This window comes from Ahaetulla prasina, chromosome 4, assembly GCF_028640845.1.
Source record: "Ahaetulla prasina isolate Xishuangbanna chromosome 4, ASM2864084v1, whole genome shotgun sequence".
In the NCBI taxonomy this organism is placed as follows: domain Eukaryota; kingdom Metazoa; phylum Chordata; class Lepidosauria; order Squamata; family Colubridae; genus Ahaetulla; species Ahaetulla prasina.
Genome location: NC_080542.1, coordinates 142,515,518 through 142,539,246, shown reverse-complemented (window position 1 = coordinate 142,539,246; position 23,729 = coordinate 142,515,518). Strand labels below are relative to the sequence as shown.

The window sequence follows — 23,729 nt, the reverse complement described above, 5'->3', positions numbered from 1 at the left end:
GGCAGCAGTCCCAAGGTGGCTACCTTGGGACTTCTTAGTTGAGGCACCCCAATTTGGCAAAAAAAAAAAAAATCTTGGACAGTTTCCCTAAGTCTACATTTTCTAGATGAAAATATTTATTCTGTTGTTTTTTACTATAAGTGCAGGGTAACAGTGAATTTAACCCTCTTTTCTAACCACGCTTTCTTTCTTATTTTTATTATTGAACTTGCTTAATTCTCCTAACAGGATTGTTTGCAGAAAAATGGAGATATTTCTTTAGACAATAAAATCTATGTTTCCCCACCAGTTCCTCTCCTCCCAACCTGGTGATCTGCAGCCATTTTCTGTAACCTTTAGCTGATTGCATAAAATGATTTGACAATTTATTTTTTTTAAGGCTAAAGCATTCCAGGTTTGGGGGAAGCCCACTTCTACTTGCCAATAAAATGCAAAGATGAGACCCGAGAAAAATACTCTTAATTCTCCCTCTAATATACGTAATTACTCAAAAGGCATGAAGTTCCATTGCAGCTGATTGCTCCCTGGGGAGCTATGAGTGGAAGCAGGAAATGGGAGAATCAAGATAGGGACTAAGATGTGATGAGCTGTCAGAAAGCTGCAAGCATACACATCCCCAAGGATTATTTAACTTGGGAGCAAGCCTGCTCTGAGGGGATTACTTGGAGATAACTGCCAGTGAAAAATGATTGAAGGAGATAACAGAAACCCCATAGGACAGGGAGACGCCCTGAGATCTGAGACGTTTCCTTTGTGGTTTTGCTTCCATGCGGCAATCAAACATTAATACACTTGATGGAAAATGTCAAAATACAGGTAGTCCTCAATTTATGACCACAGTTGAGCCCATTTATGTTGCTAAGGGAGGCATTTGATACATGACTTTTGCCCCCATTTTAAGACCTTTCTTGCCACAGTTGTTAAGTAAATCACAGCAGATGATAAGTTAGTAACCCAGTTGTTAAGTGAATCTGGCTTCCCACTGACTTTGCTTGTCAAATGACTGCAAAAGGGGATCACATGCCCTTAGGACACAACAACGGTCATAACCGGGTGCGCTTCAAGGTTTTGGTGAACGTCTTTAAAGCGCTCCATGGCATAGGGCCGGGTTACTTACGGGACCGCCTACTGCTACCGAATACCTCTCACCGACCCGTGCGCTCTCACAGAGAGGGACTCCTCAGGGTGCCGTCGGCGCGACAGTGTCGTCTGGCGACACCCAGGGGAAGGGCCTTCTCTGTGGGGGCTCCCACCCTCTGGAACGAACTCCCCCCAGGACTTCGTCAACTTCCGGACCTCCGAACCTTTCGCCGCGAGCTTAAAACTCACTTATTCATCTGTGCTGGACTGGGTTAGTTTTTTAAGTTTATGGGGTTTTTAATGGGTTTTTAGTTTTTAAATTTTAATTGTGGCCAATTTAATAAGTTTTTTTAATTGTATTTTAATATTTATAGTGTATTGTGTATTTTTTACTTGGCTGTGAACCGCCCTGAGTCCTTCGGGAGAAGGGCGGTATAAAAATTTAAATAATAAATAAATAAATAAATAATAAATAAGTCTGAACCAGCTGCCAAACATCTGAATTTTGATCACATGATCATGAGGATGCTACAAGGACTGTAATTGTGAAAATGGTCATAAGTAACTTTTTTCAGTGCTGTTATAATTTTGAACAGTCACTAGATGAACTGTTGTAAATCAAGGACTAACTGTATAGCAGAAATGAATATTTGGGTATATGCAACTGTCAGCCCTTTAGGAAAAGCCAAAACCACGCCGGGCCAATTGCAAAGATATTTTAACAGATATTTTAGTCTGAATTCACTTCCTCCTTCCCTCCTTTTACCTTTCTGAGAGCAAGGGAGAGTCTTATGTAAGTCATTTTCTACAGTACTAAAAGTTTATTTTATCTGACCTCCTTTAGTAGCTCTTCCTCCTTCCCTCAAGGCCAGTCTACTGCAACTCTTGGAGGTTTTCTTTCCAAATGCTTCTGTTCAAAGTCATGTATCAATAGCAACTTAGCCTTATACACCGCTTCATAGTGCTTTACGGTCCTTGCTAAGCAGTTTACAATGTTAGCCTATTGCCCTCAATAATCTGGGTCCTCATTCTACCGACCTCGGAAGGACGGAAGGCTGAGTCAATCTCCAACCCATCAGGATCAAACTCCTGGCTGGCTGTGAGCAGTGAGTTAGCCTGCAATACTGCATTCTAAACACTGCACCACCACAGCTCAGGAAAGGAAAGGAAACTACTTAATTACTAAGTACCTAGCTTAGGAAAGTTGCTAAATTATTTTACTAGTCCTTCAGTTTCCTGTGCAATATGAATTACCTACAGTGACTTCAGTTTGGTGGCTGAACCAGGGTGAGTCTCTGCTGGTTGATTCTGTAGTAATAATTTGACAACAGTGCTTTTCCATTTCTGCTTATTAGATTACTCAATAGCTTCAAGAATTTCAGCCAAGGCATCATTTTATAGGAGATGGATCCTTTCATGGAGACAGTTCTAGTTTCCCTGGTCCACCTTAGAGGACCATTTGACTGTTTGACTGTAACTTTGTTGCTGGCAATCCTTATGATTTATATTGATATATTGACCATCAGTTGTGTTGTAAATGTTATACCTTGATGAACGTATCTTTTCTTTTATGTACACTGAGAGCATATGCACCAAGACAAATTCCTTGTGTGTCCAATCACACTTGGCCAATAAAATTCTGTTCTATTCTATCCTATTTTCAAAAAATGTTGATGGGACATTTGTTGTATTCTTAAATGAATTATCAATTTCACAGAACTTTTCTTCCCTGTGTTACTACCTTCCAGTTACTATTACTGGAAGAAATCACCTGGAATCTCATATATCATGAACATGCAGATGACATATTTATTCAAGTATTTAGGATGCTATCTTTGATACCTTTGTCCATTCATTTGCCCATTCAGTTTCCCTTAAATTTTTCCATTACAATGAAATGAAAGTAGAATGGGTGTTGTCCGAGGCCCCTTCACCCACAGGAAGGCCCCTCCACCTTCCTTAGAGCAAGATCCCCTTCCTCAGACTACATCATGGGAACCCCAGAGCTTCCTTGCTACAACAACAAACACTACACAAAGTTATTCGAAAGGTTGGCTTAGCAGTGCGTAGCAACTGCTGAGGGCAGCAATCAATGCCCCTGCAGCTGGGAGATGAGGGAAGAAAATTTCCCATCTAAAATTCCCATCTGCCCTTGAGGGTAGGACACGATGTAATGGGCGGGAGACCATTAAAGAGAGATCCAACCTAGAACTGAGAAGTTTCCTGAGAACAATTAACCAGCGGAGTGCCTTGCCTCCAGAAGTTGTGGATGCGCCGTCACTAGGGTTTTGCGAGAATAGGTGTTATATCTCGCCAGACTAGCCTGAACCCAGTGATGCATCATGATTCTTGACAGGCTTACTGTACCTAGGGAATTGTCCCTTTCTCTAAAATGTGTCTGATGTTTTACCTTTGCACCATCAAATATGGTGACCAAAATGAAGCTAAGAGGAATGTTCTGTAGTGACATCTCCAGAGATCAAACAATATGGTGCAACTGGCAAGCTAGAGGTGGGCGGGACCTGATTCCAAGGAACTGATTGGGAGACATTTTCCCTTGCTTACCTTCCAAAAGTCCTGCAGCTCCTGCTTCTTTGTTTCCCCAATTAACCTTCATCATGACTTACTTCCGGTCTCAGAAGTGGACCATGGAAAAATGTTTTAATGGTGCTGAATTGAAAGCCTTGGGTTAGCTTGGTAGATTTTGATTCCAAGTTCCATGGCTTCAATTCAATTTTGAAAGTTAATTTCCTAATCCCCATTTGTAACCAAACTGGTTAGCCCATGTTAATAAGTATACAGGGGTGTCTGTAGAGCGTCAAAAAATTCAAGCTGGTGACTACAATCGCATGGGAGAAGCCCTCCTTTTTTCTTTTTCTTTTTTTTAAAATACACGCATGACACCTGTGGTTGTAGCACACAGAATACAGAATAACAGAGTTGGAACTTGGAAGCGATCTTGGAAGTTGTTAACAGAGTTGTTAATCTCTGGAATGCACTACCTGACTCTCTAGTCTCTTCCCAAAATCCCCAAAGCTTTAACCAAAGACCATCTACTATTGACCTCACCCCTTTACTAAGAGGTCTATAAGGGGCGTGCATGAGCACCAACGTGCCTACCGTTCCTGTCCTAATGTTCCCTTTGATTGTATCCAAATTTCATATAGTTATTATATACTTATGCTTATATGTATGCTTATATATCTTATAGTTATTTCATGCTTATATATACTGTTGTGACTAAATAAATAAATAAATAAATAAATAAATAAATAAATAAATAAATAAATAAATAAATAAATAAAAGTTTTCTAGTCCAGCTCCCTGCTCAAGCAGGAGACAGTCTCTTCTTGAAAACCTCCAGTGATAGTAGCCACAACCTCTGAAGGCAAGTTGTTCCCAATGTCAGGAAGTTTCTTCTTAATTCTAGGTTGCTTTTCTCTCGGATAAGCTTCCATTTGTTATTTCTTGTCGGGCCCTTTTTTGACCATCCCTTCAGATTTCCATGTAAGAGTATGTATTTATTTGTTCACCTTGTCATTATCAGTCTGGGAACTTCAGAGGTGTTGGAACTGCACGGTAGCATAGAGTGATGGAAACTATATGAAAAAAATATATACCTGGAGAAAGGATGGTCTTGGAAGTTCTCTAAAATATCCTGAGTTTGTCTGCAAATATTTCTGTCTGATCACAGCCTCCTGCTCTATGACAACCTAGCATTATCTTCCTTTCTCATACTGTAGCTGTAAAAGCCTGCTATTTTAAAACACACTCCACTCTCTTTCTCTCATCCATCCATCCAGTTACACAGACAATATGCCATTGTCCCATAGCAGATTTTATTGTGATGTCATATAAGTTTTTTTCGTGCTATGAAATAGTTGTGCTTTAATGGAAAGGACTGTAAGGAGGAATGAAAGATAAAAGGAGAATCTATGAGAAAATGACATGCATTACTTTTAAATTGCATTAAAAGGCTTTCTTTTATTCCCAGAATGATTGCCCACCACCACAGTCTGGAGCAAAGTTATATCTGTTACCAAGGAATCATAAGAAATATTTGTAAGCAAACTGGAGCTAGGAAAACTGGAGCCCAGTAAGGCATTAGTTCTCATCAGCAATCTCCGGAGGGGCAGGATAGTTGATTTAGCTCAAGGATGCACAGCCTGTCAGCCACATCGCCCAATTTCAAACTTGCTTTGTTCAGTACAAAACCAGGTGCCAAACAAAACATACCTATGATATCTATGCTTCAGGGAGTCTGCCCTTCATTCCTGTACATGCCTGTCATTCTACTCCCCTTTGGGAATCAGCATTGCACAGAGCAGAGGAAAGGAATAAGAAGCAATAAAACAAAGAAATTAAGGCATGCCGTTAAAAAAGAAAGGGATGTATACAGGTAGTCCTCAACTTACAACAGTTCTTTTTACTGACAATTCAAAGTTACAAGGACACAGAAAAAAACAAATAACAAAAAAAAACAAAACACCAGAGTTGGACGGAACCTAGGAGATCTTCTAGTCCAACCCCTTGCTCAAGCAGAAAAAAAAGTGACAATGACCATTTTTCACACTTACGGCCATTGCAGCATCCCCATGGTCACATGATCAAAATTCAGATGCTGGAAACTGGTTCATATTTATGGCAGTTGCAATGTCCCGGGGTCACGTTATCCTTTTGTGACCTTCTGACAAGCAAAGTCAAAAAGGAAGCAGATTCACTTAACAGCTGTGCCACTAACTTAAAAACTGCAGCGATTCACTTAACAACTGTGGCAAGAAAGGATGTAAAATGGGGCAAAATTCACTTAACAAATGTCTCACTTAATGAATTTTGGACTCGATTGTGGTCGTAAGTTGAGGACTAGCTATAATACAAACCAATCATGCTTCTAAAGTGGAGCCACCAAAGGGATTCCTATACTATTTCAATATTAAAGTGATTTTCTGTTTTGTTTTGTTTTTAGCTTGTATCCAGATTCTCCCATGCTGTTCAGTGGATGTCACAAAATTCCCTGGCAAAGTTTGGTGGCGCCTGAGAAAAACCTGCTATCAAATCGTTGAACACAGTTGGTTTGAGACATTCATCATTTTCATGATTCTTCTAAGCAGCGGAGCTTTGGTGAGTATAAAACCTACAATTTCCTCTCCTTTTGAGCAAAAAAATGCATGTGATTTGTGTTATCATCTCAGTATGTGGTTCCTCTTGGATATGATGGAAAACACTACCCATTGCTGGTTTTGAAGAAAGATTCAAGATTCATAATGGCCTTTTGTTGGCATATGGGGATGAATACTTCATTTCAGGAAATCCTAAATTTGAGGATGAGTTGTTAATTAGAGACCCTGAATTCTCTCCCTTAACTGAAGAATGGGCCGGTGAATAGCGCAGGCTAGTAAAGCCTGTTATTAAGAACACAAAGCCTGCAATTACTGCAGGTTCAAGCCCGGCCCAAGGTTGACTCAGCCTTCCATCCTTTATAAGGTAGGTAAAATGAGGACCCAGATTGTTGGGGGGACAATAAGTTGACTTTGTAAAAATATACAAATAGAATGAGACTATTGCCTTATACACTGTAAGCCGCCCTGAGTCTTCGGAGAAGGGCGGGGTAAAAATGTAAACAAACAAAAAAAAAAAAGAATTCCAAGCAGCTCAGTTTAGATCTGAAATGTTCAATCTTGTCAACTTTAAGACTTCTGGACTTTGACTCCCAGAATGACTGGCTAGAGAATTCTGGGAGTTGAAGTCCACAAGTTTTAAAGTTGCTAAGGATGGACAACCATGGTTTAGAGATGATCTGGTTTCAGTAGGTAAGAAGGATCTCTGACTAAGACAATGGAAAACATTTGTTAGTCAAAGAAAAATACACAACACTGGGGCTGGAAACTGATCTACTGTTTGAGTAAAGGATGGGAGTAGAAGACCTCCAAGTTCCCTTTCAACTGTAGAAAGAGTGCAGAGAAGAGCAACAAAGATGATTAGGGGACTGAAGGCTAAAACGTGAAGAATGGTTGAAGGAACTAGGTATGTCTAGTTTAATGAAAAGAAGGAACTAGGTGTGACATGATAGCAGTCTTCTAATATTTGAGGCGCTGCCACAAAGAAGTGGGGTGGGGGGGTCAAAGTTCTCCAAAGTACCTAAAAGCAAGACAAGAAGCAATGGATGGAAACTTCTCAAGGAGAGAAGCAACCTAGAACTAAGGAAAAATTTCCTGACAGTGAGAACAATTAATCAGGGGAACAATTTGCCTTTAGAAGCTGTGGGTGCTCCAATACTGGAAGTTTTTAAGAAGAGATTGGACAACCATTGATCTGAAGCAGTGGTGAAATCCAAATTGTTTTACTACCGGTTCTGTGCGCGTGGCTTAGTGGGAGTGGATTGGTGGATGTGGCAGGGGAAGGATACTGCAAAATCTCCATTCCCACCCCACTCCTGGGGGAAGGATACTGCAAAATCTTCATTCCCACCCCACTCTGGGGTCAGCCAGGGAAGGTATTTGCCGGTTCTCCGAATTACTCAAAATTTCCGTTACCGGTTCTGCAGAACCTGTCAGAACCTGCTGGATTTCACCCCTGGTCTGAAGTGGCATAGGGTTTCGTGCTTGAACAGGGGGTTAGACTAGAAGACCTTCCAGGTCCCTTTGAACTCAGTTATTCTGTTATTCTTTTCAAAAAGAATATCTGCAATGGGAAATGCTTTAATAGGCCACTTTGTTCTCACAGGCCTTTGAAGACATCTACTTGGACGAAAGGAAGAACATCAAAACCATGCTGGAATATGCTGATAAAATCTTCACCTACATCTTTGTTTTGGAAATGCTTCTGAAATGGGTGGCCTACGGCTTTAAGAAGTACTTCACCAATGCTTGGTGCTGGCTTGATTTCCTCATTGTGGATGTAAGTACCACATTACTTTTCCAGACGGCATTGTACAGCAGTGCGGTGGTGGGCAGAGATCACTGGCAAAATGGGCTTAAGCTCTCTTAGGGTGGCGTAAAACGAACCCATGGCATTAGGTGTTTACAAATTCTATGTAAGCTGACATCTAAGGAAATTTGCCTTTTCACTCTGGAATTAGATACTTGGATGTAAATATAGATTTGAATGATCTCATGGTTCAGCAACCTTTTCTTTAGAAGAACATGAGGGATGTGAAATCACGATGGTTTGCAATTGCAGTCCCTTCCTTAAGTAATTCCGAGGAAAAACATAAGTTTACTTCCCCTCTAGCACCTTTTTGTTTTTCCCTCTTTATCCAGAAGAAAGGGACAGGATTACAAGAATTCCAGCAGCTGAACTGGACTTTGAGAGACAAAAGTACCACATATATCAGAGTGGAGACTTCTTAGGGTCTTTCTTACAATCTTTCTGTGATCTGGCAAGGAGGCAGATCTTTTCACCGGTAACAGGGAAGCTTATAACTGGGCATAATTAGAACTGTAAGAAACCAAATTTCATACTATATTGGCAAAACTTAATTGCCGTAACTATAATAATTAGAAAAAGCTTAATTCCCCAATAACGTAGTCCCTCATTCCTATCTCCACACTCTCTTCTCAACATCCAGATAGTCCTCAACTTACAACTATAACTGGGGCCAGAATTAATGTTGCTAAGCAAAGTGGTTATTAAGTGACTTGTGCCCAATTTTACAATCTTTTTTGCCACGGTTATTAAGTGCAGTTGTCATGCGACTGTTAAGAGAATACAGCTTCCCCCGCTGACTTTGCTAGTCAGAAACCAGATGGGAAGGTCACAAATGTGATTTCATGACTCCAGGATGCTACCATTGTAATTACATGTGGATTACCAAGCACCTGAATTTTGATCATATGGCCATGGGGATATTCAAAGGGCTGTATGTATGTATGAGGACTGATCATATGTCACTTTTTTCAGTGCCATTGTAACTTCAAACAGTCGCTAAATCAATGGTTGTAAGTCAAGGACTACCAGTTCTTGAGTCCTAAGACAAATCTTTCTAAAGTCATTTCTTCACAACAGCCTACAGTATCTTCCAGAATCCCAAAATAGCAGAAATGAAAATAATATTATTTCAGTGATGGCTGGTTGGCGCTATGAAGACACTGGAAGTCCCTGGTAGGAAAATGACCATTGTTGAACTTTGCAACAAATTCAGTCCTCAAGAAATGCTGAATTTTTCTTTCTGAAAACTCTGTTCAGGCTTTAAGAATTTAGCTCGTCAGAATATTTCCACTAAGAAAATGATTAATAGTGGCATAAAGAGTGGTCCTAAAAGAAGGTCAAGGTTCAGATTTTAGGATATCAAATTCAGACAGGTTGTCAGGAAATACTTTTATCCCTAGTTTACTTCTAACACAGTAGAAGCTTCTCAGGTTGCTGGGAACAAAACAGGCTCCTTAACAGTAAAAGAAAGTTTTGGAGTGGTCAGTTTTTGTTTGAAGATGGAAAAAGAATAAGAACTTTGATTTTCGTAATTGTATTTATTTATTTATTTATTTTTCAAACTTCGTAACTGCTCATCTACCTCATAGAGGAGCTTTAGCAGGTAACTCTAGAAAACTTTTCAGGTTCCATGGTCATTATACAGGTAGTCCTCAACTTGTGACCATAATTGAGCCTGCAGTTAGGGTCATAAGTTGTGACAATCATTAAGCATTAAGTGACTGGGCCACATTTTTACCACCTTTTTCGTGGCAGTCATTAATTCAGTGGTCGTTAAATGAAGCTATTTTTCACCATAGGCATTTCGTTTGCAGAAAATCAGTAGTAAAAAGCAGTTTCTGGCAAAAATATTGTAAATCGTGGTCATATGATCACAAGGACAGGTTGGTGGCCATTGGACCATTGCAACCAGGTCATTAGTGCTTTTATGAATCAACTGAACTTTGAATGGTTGCTAAGTGACATGTCATAAGTCGAGAACTACCTGTACTGGGTGCTTACATGCCTAAAAATACTTCAGGAGAAAATCCACTTGCAGGGAGCTGCCTTAACATGTATGTATTTGTTTGACTGATTGCAATTATATCTTTGTCACTTTAGTTAGGCTTTCAAAGTAATAATGAAATGGATAAGGTATAGCAAAATGTAAATAAATTTCAATAAATCATAATTAAACCATCCTCTAATTTTAAATATCATAAAACAACAGTAAATATTTCCATACATGTGCAAATGCCTAGTTCTCTGGATCGCCAGCACCTTATTTGAACAGCTAAATTTTCAACAGCTTTCTAAATGTTACTGTTCTTATTTTTGTGGGTAGTTGGCTTCCTGGATAGGGAGCTACCCCAGAGAACTCTGTCCTCCAAAGTAAATATCCATACCTCTGGGGACTTTTTGCAAGTACTCAGGTTTTTAATCAACTCTATTTTTGCCTGTATTTTTACAACTATTGCCTTTACCCTCCTGGCTTCTGCATCCTTCTTTTTCCCAAATTCAGATTTTCTAAGTAAGTAAATAAGGAAGGAAGGAAGGAAGGAAGGAAGGAAGGAAGGAAGGAAGGAAGGAAGGAAGGAAGGAAGGAAGGAAGGAAGGAAGGAAGGAAGTTGTAAAGTATGCTCAAGTGAAAAGGAAAGTATACCCTTTTTGAATTCTATGGGTTTACATATCAGGATATAGTAAAAACCACCTAGTCCTTAGCAATTCTTAAAAGTAGGTAGATAAAACCTCAGATGAACAACCTATTATACCATGTCATCATAAGCACCTTGGCTATCTCATAATTTAATAGACTCTACACCCTCTGACAATTTTACCCTATTTTCCTCTTGTTTGAAATATTTTGATAATTTTTTAATTTATCTGTCATATTTTTAAAAAAAAACTAATTCTGAAAGAAAATTGCATTTATCAAATTAAATAACAGTGGGAAACAAATGCAGGGGGAAAAATCTATCATTCATGAAGTATTTCTGCTGAGCATTGCTAAGGATTGGGATGTATAATTCTAGTGCAGGGGTCTCCAACCTTGGTCCCTTTAAGACTTGTGGACTTCAACTCCCAGAGATCTTCAGCCAGCTGGCTGAGGGACTCTGGGAGTTGAAGTCCACTAGTCTTAAAGGAACTATGGTTGGAGACCCCTGTTCTAGTGTTCATTGCCCCTGAAAAATAATTTTGTCCTTCTCTTGGATGCTGTAGAGCAGAGGGGCTTGAATTTGTTACATGATTTTCCCAACTTGATCAGTTCTTAAGACACGCGTAGGCAGAGGAAAAAGGATGAGAGGGAGATAGGGTGATGAACTTGTGGTATACTACAAGTCATACTCATGTTACAATAGCATTGTCGAACAGTCTTTACTGCTCTTCCATCAACTATAGGAATGCTCTTGACACCCCCAGCAGTGCCTCAGGGAACATTTTGCACAATAATCTTAGGCCAACATTCAGTTTTAGAGAGGAGGAGAGCTCTGTGCATTGGGTAGTGCCACTGCCTTAAAAACAGAGTTTTTAGAATAGCTTCTACTGTAGGAGAAGAGCAAGCAGAACTGGGCGGGAAGCAGAATTAAACATGTCATCAGCTTAGAATCCATATAGAATAGAATTCTTTATTCTCTATTGGCCAAGTGTGATTGGACACACAAGGAATTTGTCTTTGGTGTATATGCTCTCAGCGTACATAAAGAGAATAAAATACATTCATCAAGAACAAACAGATACGACACTTAATGATAGTCAAGGTTACTAATAAGCTATCAAATTGTACTAGGAAACAAATAAAAACAATATAAATTGAAAATACAAGCAACATGGTTATAGTAATAAGTGGGAAGAGATAGATACTAGTAAGGAAGAGAAGAATAATATTATTTGATAACGTTGTGGGAATTAATTGTTAAGCAGAGTGATGGCATTCAGGGAAAAACTGTCCTTGTGTCTAATTGTTCTGGTGTGCAGTGCCCTATAGCTTTGTTTTGAGGGTGTAAGTTGAAACATTATGTTGCCACAAGAGTGCAAGCCTCCCTGCCCCCCCGCCCCCTGAATTCCATTGATTTTTATCTCATGCCAATTTAGAGCTGACCGTGAGTTGACTAGATTGTTGCATATAGGTTTAAGAAATAAATCTTCTGAATTTCTCAGCTTAACATAAATTAACATAAAATGCCTGCATGTCCGATGCAAAATGTCCTTTGCACCTGACATTAGTTAATCTAGTCAACTCATGGTGAGTACTGAATTGATGTTAGCTAAGGGCCAAAGGAATTCAAGGGGAGCTGGAGTTGGATCATTTGTGGCAACTTAAGGACTCTAAGCTGATGAGACATTTGACCCCACCCTCCAGCTCTGCCTGCTCTTCTCCTAAAGACCATCCATTTGCAACAATGTGGTTGGTTGGTTGGAACTGCTTGTTGGAGAATAGCAGGACTAAGACAGGATTCAGTTCAGTTATGCAGATGGGTAGATAGACCTCACTTAAGAGTGATGATCCAAGCTCATTTTGGAAACATCTTGCATGCTAGTAGTCCTCAACCTACGACACCAGTTGAGTCCAAAATTTATGTTGCTGAGTGAGAAATTTGTTAAGTAAGTTTTGCCCCATTTTACAACCTTTCTTGCCACATTTGTTAAGCGAATCACTGCAGTTCTTAAATTAGTAATAATTTAATAATAATGCCTTTGTAAGGCCACACTTGAAATATTGCATTCAGTTTTGGTCGCCACGATGTAAAAAGGATGTTGAGACTCTAGAAAGAGTGCAGAGAAGAGCAACAGAGATGATTAAGGGATGGAGGCTAAAACATATGAAGAACGGCTGCGGGAACTGGGTATGCCTGGTTTAACCCTTATCCCTGGCCCTCCAGAGATCATCCACCAGTGCGAACAAAGCTGTCTCCATACTGTAACCGGGCCGGAAGCCGGACTGGAACGGGTCTAGATAGACAGCTTTGTCCAGGTACTGAGGTAGCTGACATGCCACCGCACTCTCTACAACCTTCGCCGTGAAGCGAAGATTGGAGACTGGCCGGTAATTCCCTAAAACAGCTGGGTCCAGGGAAGGCTTCTTGAGGAGGGGTCTCACCACCGCCTCTTTTAAGGCAGCGGGAAAGACCCCCTCCCACAAAGAAGCATTTGTAATCCCCTGGAGCCAGCCTCGTGTCACCTCCTGAGTAGCCAGTACTAACCAGGAGGGGCACGGATTCAGTAAACATGTGGTGGCATTCAGCCTACCCAGCAACCTGTCCATGTCCTTGGGAGTCACAGGATCAAAATCATCCCAAACCACCTCAACAAGACAGGTCTCGGAACCCTCTCCTAGATCTACCCAATTTTGATCCAATCCGTCCCGAAGCTGAACGATTTTGTCATATAGATAACCGTTAAACTCCTCGGCATGCCCTTGTAGGGGGTCCTCCCACCCCTCCTGTTGAAGGAGAGAGCGGGTCACCCGAAACAGGGCGGCCGGGCGGTTATCTGCCGACGCAATAAGGGAGGAAACGTAGGAACGTTTCGCAAATCTCAGTGCCACTAGGTAGGTCCTGCTGTAGGACCTAACTAGTGTCCAGTCAGCCTCAGAACGGCTGGATCTCCAAACACTCTCTAGGTGTCTTCTCCGGCGTTTCATCTCCCTCAGCTCCTCGGAGAACCAAGGAGCTGGTTGAGACCGACGCTGGGTCAGAGGCCGCAAAGGCACGACACGGTCCAAAGCTCCAGCCGCGGCCTGTTCCCAGGCCGCAACTAGTTCTTCAGTCGTGTCGTGGGCCAGGTGCTCGGGAAACGGCCCAAGCTCCGTCAGGAACCTCTCCGGGTCCATCAGGCACCTGGGACGGAACCAGTGCATTGGTTCCATCTCCCTGCGGTGGTGGGTAGCGGTCAGAAAGTCTAGACGAAGGAGAAAATGATCTGACCATGACAAAGGTTCGACAACTAAATCGAACTATTGTAAATTGAGGACTACCTGTAGTTCTCTTTTCGTGAGGGAGGCATCAATCTCATCTATAGAGCCATGAGCATTTGCAGAGCTCGCTGGACTCTGGCAACTGTCAATCAAGCTGCTATGGACATAACAATCCAAATAATTTTTGTAGGTCCAGATAATGCATAGTCAACAATTCTAATTTAAGCCCATAAACGTGTGCCCTGGCATTCTTAAAAACCTTCTTTTGTTTGCTTGTTAAATTTATCTGCCCTCGGAAAGGCCTTTTTTGTTCCCTTTTCATGTTTAGGATTATAAGGAATAACAAACCCAGGCAGCAAGTAAGATCACACTTAACACTTCCTGATTTTTTTTTTTTTAATCATCATTCTCAGCCAAAAACTTATTTCCTTTATGACCTGCACACGGGTGCTAAGGGAAGATAAATCTTTTATTTACTCTTGTATTTTTATCCATTCCTACAGCCAAACAAAGCTCTGAGGGTCTTCGTAATCATAACCCTAATCTTGATTTAAAATTAATAAGTTCTGCTTCTTCCGAGCATGCTTTTTAGAAGTCATGGCATGGGGGAGGGAAAAGGGTTTTGGAAGCAGAAGAAAGGAAGCAAAATCTCTTTTTGTATTTTGGGGGATTTAGGCGAGATGGAAATATTGTAGTTTCTTCTCCTTCCGATATCTTCATGAGGAATGGAGGTGGATCACTTACCTTTTCTGCTAAGTTGTTTTTCATACTAGAAGGAAGGACCATCATGAAGAGAAAGGCTATATTTTCTCCCCTCAGAAATTACTTCTATTCAGCTCAATTCAGAAATAACTGCTGTTGCCATATTGTCATGGAGTGATCCAGCAGCAAAGACTACTTAAAAAAAAAGTAGTAAATTGTTTTATGCCATCTTTCAACCTGAAGCAGCTGTAAACTCAACTCAGGCTTGGTTCAGAGAGATGAATATGTCACATAGAACAGGGGTCTCCAACCTTGGTCCCTTTAAGACTTGTGGACTTCAACTCCCAGAGTTCCTCAGCCAGCTTTGTTGGCTAAGGGACTCTGGGAGTTGAAGTCCACGAGTCTTAAAGGGACCATGGTTGGAGACCCCTGACATAGAAAGTTGGTCAAAATGTATATGAAAATTAGAAACTGAACAGTGCCTTGGCCAGAGCAGGAATTGGAGACATTTTACAACCAGTGGGCATATTAGAAATATGTGGGCGTTCTTACAAAATGGTTTCCACATGAGATAAGTCTCTCTTATAGGACATAACCAGTTATAAAACACTGATTTATTTTATTTATTTCTATCCAGTCTTTATTATTTTTACAAATAAATCAAGGTGACAATTTTACCTAATCCTCCTTCCTCCTTCTTTCACAACAATGACCCTGTGAGGTGGGTTGTGATTGCCCCAAAGTCACCTAGTTACGAAGCTTTCATGGCTAAGGCGGAACTTGAACTCACTATCTCCTGGTGATTAGTCCAAGGCCACCCAGCCTGCTTTCATAACTAAGTTGGGACTAGAACTCACATTCTTCCATTTTCTAACCTGGTGCCTTAACCACTAGACCAAAGTGGCGCTCTGACTACTAAAATGTTACCTGCATCTTCGTCTACAGCAGGGGTCTCCAACTTTGGTCCCTTTAAGACTTGTGGACTTCAACTCCCAGAGTTGAACTCTCCCAACTCTGGGAGTTGAAGTCCACAAGTCTTAAAGGGACCAAGGTTGGAGACCCCTGTTCTACAGGATACTCCCTATTCTACTAGTTTTGGCAGCTGTCCAACATTTTTATTTTCTAAGAAAGAATTTTGTGGCCCATGTGGGAATTTTCTTCCCAACACCTTGGTTTGCATTGTCATTCAAGGCTGATCATACTGGGCTAATATTACATTCAAAGTACAAATCTCAATTCATAACTTTAGTTGTGAAAATCACCAAGTTACTCTGTGAATCTGGCCTGATTTTTCATCATCATAGTTAGGTAAGGATAAGCAGTAAGCGGTGCTGCCTTCCGGCTCTTGGAATAAAAGCTGGCTAAATATATTCATAAATGAATATCAGGCTTATGTTGAGAGGCAAGCACAGCCTTTTATTATTTATTTCATTAGGCTGCCTCTCCATGCCTTTTATGTGTAACTCAAGAATAGGGACAGACAAACAAATACCTTTTGTGTTGTTCTTTAATTTTCCCCAATCTCTTTTTGAGGAAATCGGCAAACATTGGTGCTAGCTTGGTTGAAATAAAATAAAAGCAAGACCTTGGTCATCTGTATTAGCCAAATTGCAACTTTTCCCAATTTTGAAAACTTTGAACTCACCACCTCAATGGGTTTTTAAAGTAAACTTGGGGTGGGTGGAATCTGAATTCATTGACATACAGAGAGTCCTCAACTTACGACCACAACTGGGACCACAATTTCTGTTGCTGCCCAAGATGGTTATAAAATGAGTCATGCCCAAACTTACAAACTTATTTGCTATGGTTATTAAGCAAATCACTGCAGCCACTAAGTGAATCATGGGGTATTAAGCAATTCTGGCTTTCCCCATTGACTTTGCTTGTCAGAAGCTAGCTGGGAAGGTCACAAAGGGTGATCGGATGACTCTAAGATGCTGCAATTATTGTAAATACATGCCAGTTGCCAAGGATCCATGTTACTATGGATATTATGTCAGTCATAAATGTAAGGATCAGTTGCAAGTCACTTTTCACTGTGCCATTTTAATTTCAAATGGTCACAAAATGAATGGTTGCAAGTCAAGGACTACCTGTAAACAAACACACAGCTGGATATACAAAGCTAAAAAAATCCAAATTCTTCATAATTAAGTTGTGAGAACCTTTTTGGCAGCATGCCAAACCTAATTGATTAGGTTTCAATTTTACTTCTACCTCTTTCATTTGATTTGAGATTGTTCTTTTTTTTCCTGCTTCTGAAGAGTTTTGAAAAGTTTCTTAAATTCGTACCAATAAAAGAAACTTATGCAAATTCACATTCATCCTTAGTCAGGGGAAGCCCATGTCAAGTAATGTTTGCTTCTGAATGCTAAAAGCAATTTAAAAGGGCAGCTAAAAGCAATTTTCCTTTCAAATTAACCCTTGCAGCCTCCTCCCTTCCCTCCCCCTCTTACTTCAGCCCAATCAGATTCAGGTATGCAGAGAGCCAAAATCATCTCATCTCTTTGAATTACTGAAGCCAATTCTTCTTGTAAAGCTGGGCATCAGAGAAGCTACAGTAATCCATCAAACAAAGTCTATTTTTGTCCAGGAGAGAATCCCTGAAGATGCGCTTTGATAATGGACTCTAAAACATCACAGATTTTGCCTCTCCTGCAAAAAAGGGAGGAATAATGGGGAAAAGCCATATAAAGAGGGTATATTATTGGTTGTGTAGGCACAAGCAAGGCAGGAAGGGTGCGATTCAAGGTGTTGGTTACCACCTTTAAAGCACTCCATGGCTTAGGACCGGGTTATTTACGGGACCGCCTGCCTCCCATCGACCTGTGCGCTCCCATAGGGAGGGCCTCCTCAGGGTGCCATCAGTCAAACAATGTCGACTGGCGACCCACAGGGGGAGGGCCTTCTCTGTGGGGGCACCTGCCCTCTGGAATGAGCTTTCTCCAGGATTACGACAACTTCCTGACCTCCAGACCTTTCGTCGCGAGTTGAAGACGTATTTATTCTACGGCGCAGGACTGGCTTGAAATAATTAGTAATTTTAATAAGGGTTTATCATAGTTTTATTTTTGTTTTTAAGTTTTAAATTCGGCCAAATGGAATTAGTTTTTTAACATATTTTTAAATTTTATATTATATGTATATACTGTGTTTTATCTGGCTGGAAACCGCCCTGAGTCCTTTGGGAGAAGGGCGGTATAGAAATCTAATAAATAAAATAAATAAATAATAATAAATAAATAATAAATAAAAGATCACCAGCCACAGCAGGCCGGAGAAGACAAGGCGTCCCCTGATTTCTGTTAGTTGTTTAGGCAGAGAAAATTTAAGTCCATATTTGAATTCAGGAAATGCAAGTTAGATTAGCTCATTTAAAAGTTACTTTTGCTATGTAAATGAATGTAGGAAAATTTTGGCCATCCTTAGCAAAAAAAAATTATAGGTAGTCCTTGATTTATGACTGGAATTTTCATTACTAAGCAATGCAGTTGTTAAGTGAGTTGTGTCAATTTTAGGACCTTTTTTGCTGCAGCAAATCACACTTTTTAAGTGATTTATTACTTAAATACACTGAGGTTGTTAAGATGTTAAGTAAATCTGGCTTCCCTGTTGATTTTGCTTGTTAGAAAGTTGCAGAAGGGAATGGCATGACCCCAGGACACAGCAACCGTCACAAATATGAATCAATTGCCAAGCATCTGAATTTTGATCCCATGACTATGAGGATGCAGCAACGATCATAAGTGTAAAAAATTGTCATAAGTCACTTTTTTCAGTATCGTTGTAAACTTGAATGTTCACTAAATGAACTGTTGTAAGTGGAGGACTACCTGTCGTTTCCTTAATTCTACTTAATTACATAACAGGAACATAGCATATAAGCAATAAAGTACAGATGTAACAAAAATTCTTGCGCACCCATCTTACGATTATGATCACATGTTTAACTGCAAGCTTGTGGTTTCTTTATCAATGTTTCCACAACTTTTGCTAAGATCTGAATTTTATATGTTATTTCAACTTAAGAATCTTTAGACCAATTGTCAGTTATCAGAATCCTGATCAACTGTATATCCCTTTCAGGGTGTCTACTTTAAATTCATAACACTTCAGCTTATTATAGAGGAAAGACCCAAATAAGAATTTCTAACACTTGCCTGTCATGCAGATTTCAGAAAATACCTATAAGAGGAAGCCGAGAAAACGAGGTAACCCTTGGCAAAGCTTTTGAGTAGCTACCAAGTTAGCAACATCTTATTCAGAAACCCAGTTGAGTGCCAGCCGTCTGCCACATCATCTTCAAAATGAAGCTGCCATATGGAGTAAATATATTGATGGCATGAAATGACTTTAATTGTTTTCTGCATTTTCTTTCTCCGGTTGATTAGCAAGATGCAGTTTGTGTGGCCTGAGCGGTAATTGGGCAATCTGCTATAATCAGTTATTCTCAAAGAGCTCTAGCCAAATTCAAAGCATGTCTCTTTTTTTATGCTTTTCTTTTGTGGAGCTGTTTTAAAGTTTCTTTTGAAAAGGTATTGAATTTCCTACTCATCTTTATAAAAAGGAGTAGGTGGGGGAAATTGCAGAGTGCTTCCAGGAAAACGAGCCATCAAATGGAGCAGTAATGATGTATCTACTCTAATATGGTGCCTTTGGAGTGGGCTCTAAGAGAGACTTAGAGAATTTGGTAAGACACAGAGAATGATCTGCCCACCCTACATTTTCCTTCTAACGGGAGGGCAGTTATGTGTGTAAACCCAAGACATGATGGAAACTCCCTAAATGCATGCTTATATATACTGTTGTGACAAAATAAATAAATAAGATAAAATAAATAAAGAATGAACAGAATTGGAAAGGACCTTGGAGGTCTTCTAGTCCAACCCCCTGCCCAGGCAGGAAACCCTGTACCATTTCAGACAAATGGCTGTCCAATTTTTTCTTAAAAACTTCCAGAGTTGGATCATTCTTAACTTCTAGAGCGAGCTGTTCCACTGATCAATTGTTCTAACTGTCAGGAAATTTCTCCTTAGTTCTAAGTTGCTTCTCTCCTTGATTAGTTTCTACCCGTTGCTTCTTGTCCTACCTTCAGGTGCTTTGGAGAATAGATATGATCCCCCTTCTTTGTGGCAGCCCCTGAGATATTGGAAGACTGCTATCATGTCTCCCCTAGTCCTTCTTTTCATTAAACCAGGCATACCGAGTTCCTGCAACTGTTTTTCATATATTTTAGTTTTCAGCCCCCTTATCATCTTAGTTGTTCTTGTCTGCACTCTTTCTAGAGACTCAACTTCTTGCTTCAACTGGGAAATTCTGAGCCTCTTAGCCCAAGCAAGTCCAGAAATGCTAGAGAATTCCTTGAAGTCTTGCCCTCTGACAAATTGGCCATCCACAGACACATAGACATAAACAACATCTACATACCATTTAAAAGAGACAATTAAAAAGAAACAAAAAGAACAAAACACCTCCTCAGCAGCAATAACACCCATATAAACAGAGATTAATACTAAAATTAATACTAGATCAATAATCAGGAAGAAAACAATACCCCAATTAAGAAACAATCAAATAGTAAAGAACAGCAAGGAACTACTGAAAATAACAATTCCCACCAATAACAACAGGGCAAACCACTTGTATATAAACAGAGAACAAACTCTGCTTCCTTATAAGACTGATGATATTACCTAGTTTGATAAAGAAATATCTGCACAAAAACAACCAAGCTCAGAGAGCACCAAATGCTGCATAGTCTTCCTCCTCCTACTCAGGGGTGAAATTCAACTTACCTTCCCTACCAGTTCGGAAATGTGTGTGTGCGCTACGCAAAGCCTTTTGCGCATGCACAGAGGCTAAAAATTGTCGCAAAAAACTGGACATCATGACGTCTGTGTAGGTGGGCGGGGCTTTGCTCAATCTGCCCTACCGTATCGCATGATCTGGATAGAACCAGTTGAATTTCAAACCCCCACCCCACCCCCTCTCTACAAACCTCACTCTATTGTACCTTAGTGTTGATCATATTACCTAGTTTGGTAAAGAAAAGTCTGCAAGAAACAACCAAATTCAGAGATCACTAAGGATCCCACAACTCTGAGCTACATAGATTCTCTTCTATTGGTAAAATTTCTGATGCTTGAAAAAACATTTGTGAACAGATCCTATTTTATTCTAGACTAGTGAATTAGAACTATTGGCACAGTTTGGAGCCAGAAAAATTAAAATGCCATATCATTGTTTCAGATCTTTTGATGTCCTATTTTTCTTCTCACCAAGTCCATTTTCTAGCAACAAAGTGGTTTGTGATGACCACAAAAGCAAACTACACTCCTTTGAACATATGGTCTAAAAAAAAAAGAGCTTTCACGATTTTAAAAGTAATGAAATAACCATTAGTTTTAAAAATAATTATCAGATCAAATAAAATCAGACCAACAGCCAATTAAAATGATAAGAACAAGCACTGTTTTTATGATTTAAAAGTTAATTGAATGAATAAGGAGTTATATTATAATGGCTAAATATTGACTGAGATGACTTCCCAAATTTATTTAGGGGAAGGTAAGGAGTAAGAATGCTTCCAAAAATGAAATTAATCAGATCATTGTAAAGATTGTTATTCATTGCAATTCTAGGACAGGAGTGAGCAACCTAAGATTTTCAATTTTCCTTCTAGGCACATTTTAGAAGTACCTAAAACATGTGTCTCCAAATCTTCAACTCCCAGAATTCTGCAACTACCCATGCTGGCTGGGGCATTCTGGGAGTTGAACTCCACAAGTCATAGAGTGGCCAAATTTGGAGACCCCTGCACTATAGCAATCCTCCAATCAAAGGCATTTCTAGAGGGTGGAGGGGAATGCAAACTATCAAGATAATGGGTACAACTGAAGCCCCATCCATTTTTAATGTGCATTGTGCAGAGCGTAAACATATAGAAAGGGCAAGGTTTAGATTGCATTGTTGTCCTTGCCAGTTTAATTTTAATTTAACCCCCATCCCCAATCACTCCCTCAAAATTCAGTAGCAAAAAATTTCATTATCATCAGTGCAGTTTTCCCAGGTCTTGTGAGTTTGGGGCGGGGTGGGGGAAAGGAAATAGGAGAATTAACCATCAGCAGGCACATAGAGATAAAAAACATCTTCATACTTGAAAGAGACAAAAAAATAAAAAGGAAACAAAAAGACCAAAAAGTCTCCTCACCATCAATCAACATCCAGATAAACAGAGATTAATACTAAGATTAACACTAGACCAACAATCAAGAAGCAAACAAGAAATTATCAGACAATAAAGTAAGTGAGTAAGTAATAAGCAACAGGCAAATCAAGGAACGACCAAATCCACTCCCACCAGCACTGACAAGGCAAGTCATGTATATAAAAAGAAAGCAAACCCTATTCCTTTATTATCAGTGATGATGTTACCTACTTTGGTAATGAAACATATGCAAGAAAATAACCAAGGTCAGAAAGCATCAGGGACCCTACAGTTCAACCCTGAGCTACAAATCTCCTCTTCTATTGATAGAAAATTTAATTTATACATTCTGCTTTGTTTCAAGAGCCAACTTGGGTGTCTCGAAGTATATATTCCTCTAGCTTTCTTTGCAACAACACAAAGGATTTTTGCCCTTGCCTCCTTCTAGAGTAGCTTTTGACTAAACAGCCCTGGGTCACACTTGCTTAACTTTATGAAATTAGCTAAAGCGAGAATAATCTAATTGTAGACTTTTATGAAACCCCAAAGGTGACATTTTATTTTATGTTCCCTGCTGGTATCAAGGAACCTTCATGACCTTGGCTAGACTCAGAAAGAAGGTATAGAGAAGGAAGTCGCCTTCAAATTAATTTTGATTCCTGGTGATTTCATACACATGTTTGTGTAGCTTTCCTGGCAACATGTGGAAATTGTTTTCTTGACATGTTGGGTTTTTTTTTGGGGGGGGAGAGATGTTTTATTCCACTTTCCAATCTAGTTTGTAGCCTTGGGATCTCTTGGTGATCTCTTATCCAAACAATTAACCAGGCCTGACTTGCTTAGCTTCTGAACCCAGGTACTGTCCCATTTTGGGAGCCATCTCCAAACCCCACATATAGGACAAACACTTTTATTCTAGTCTATCACCACAGTGATCATCACACTTTCGGTTGAGCAGGCACCATTGGGACAGCTGTCACTGGGCAGAGAGTACAACATGTATTGGGCAAATGGTGAAAGCACTTTCCTTCAATTAACCCCAAATTAGGGCTTTCTGTGGTGGTCTTGGTGGTGTCTGGGCTTGATTGTTTTCTTGTAGACGTTTCATTACCTAGCTACATAACATTATCAGTGCTCGTAGGGAGTGGCGTTTGCTCTCAGTTTATATTCTAGTGGCTTAACCTGTCCTGAATATAAATTGAGAGCAAACCCCACTCCCTACTAGCACTGATGATGCTATCTATTGTGTAATGAAACTTTTGCAAGAAAACACCCAAGCTCAGAGGCCATCAGGGAGCCCATATTTTAACCCTGAGCTACAAATGTTATTGGTAGGCTTTCTGTCTCTCTTTGCTGCCCTCCAGTGGTTTCCCGGAGTGCTGCAGATCAGATCAATCAGCTCTAAATTTTGTAGGATCACAATTAGGATCCACAATAAAATGAGGTGGGAGGAGGAGGTACAAAATAGATTGTTTTAAGTACCATGGCTTTGCCACAAAACGAACGCATTCACAGTGACATGAAAAGAAGAGTTGACTAATTAGCCTTTTGACAATTTGTATTTCCTGCTAAATTGTTGTTAACATCATGTGATTTAACAAAATCTGATGCCATTCAAGAAAAGTGCTTGAGACAGTAGCAATTTTCAACATTTACATTCCGCGTTGATTCTTTGTCACAGCTGGTAGCAATGATACTCTTTGCTTTAATTAATTGATAGGTTTGGACTGCTTTCCTTTCGTAACTTGCACAATGCATTTTACTCTATGAATTTCCCTCTTCTCCAGATCTGTTAAAATACTGCTTAATGAAAGGATGACATCGTTGATTTGGACATAGAGTGGAATGGGATGCTGAGCTTCACAGATGGATCTGTGATGTATATACATGACTGAAGTGGTCCATTTCTAGCTCAGA

At 40.0% G+C, this 23,729-nt stretch overlaps 1 protein-coding gene across 1 annotated transcript in view; it reads left to right on the top strand.

The window, feature by feature from the left end:
* LOC131197664 (sodium channel protein type 5 subunit alpha-like) overlaps positions 1-23,729 on the top strand; it is a 391,694-nt gene that overhangs the window by 316,008 nt on the left and 51,957 nt on the right. The window contains exons 20-21 of the mRNA XM_058182005.1: positions 6,047-6,201; positions 7,804-7,977. Of these exons, the coding sequence (XP_058037988.1) occupies positions 6,047-6,201; positions 7,804-7,977 (329 nt within the window). The remainder of the gene's footprint in view (positions 1-6,046; positions 6,202-7,803; positions 7,978-23,729) is intronic.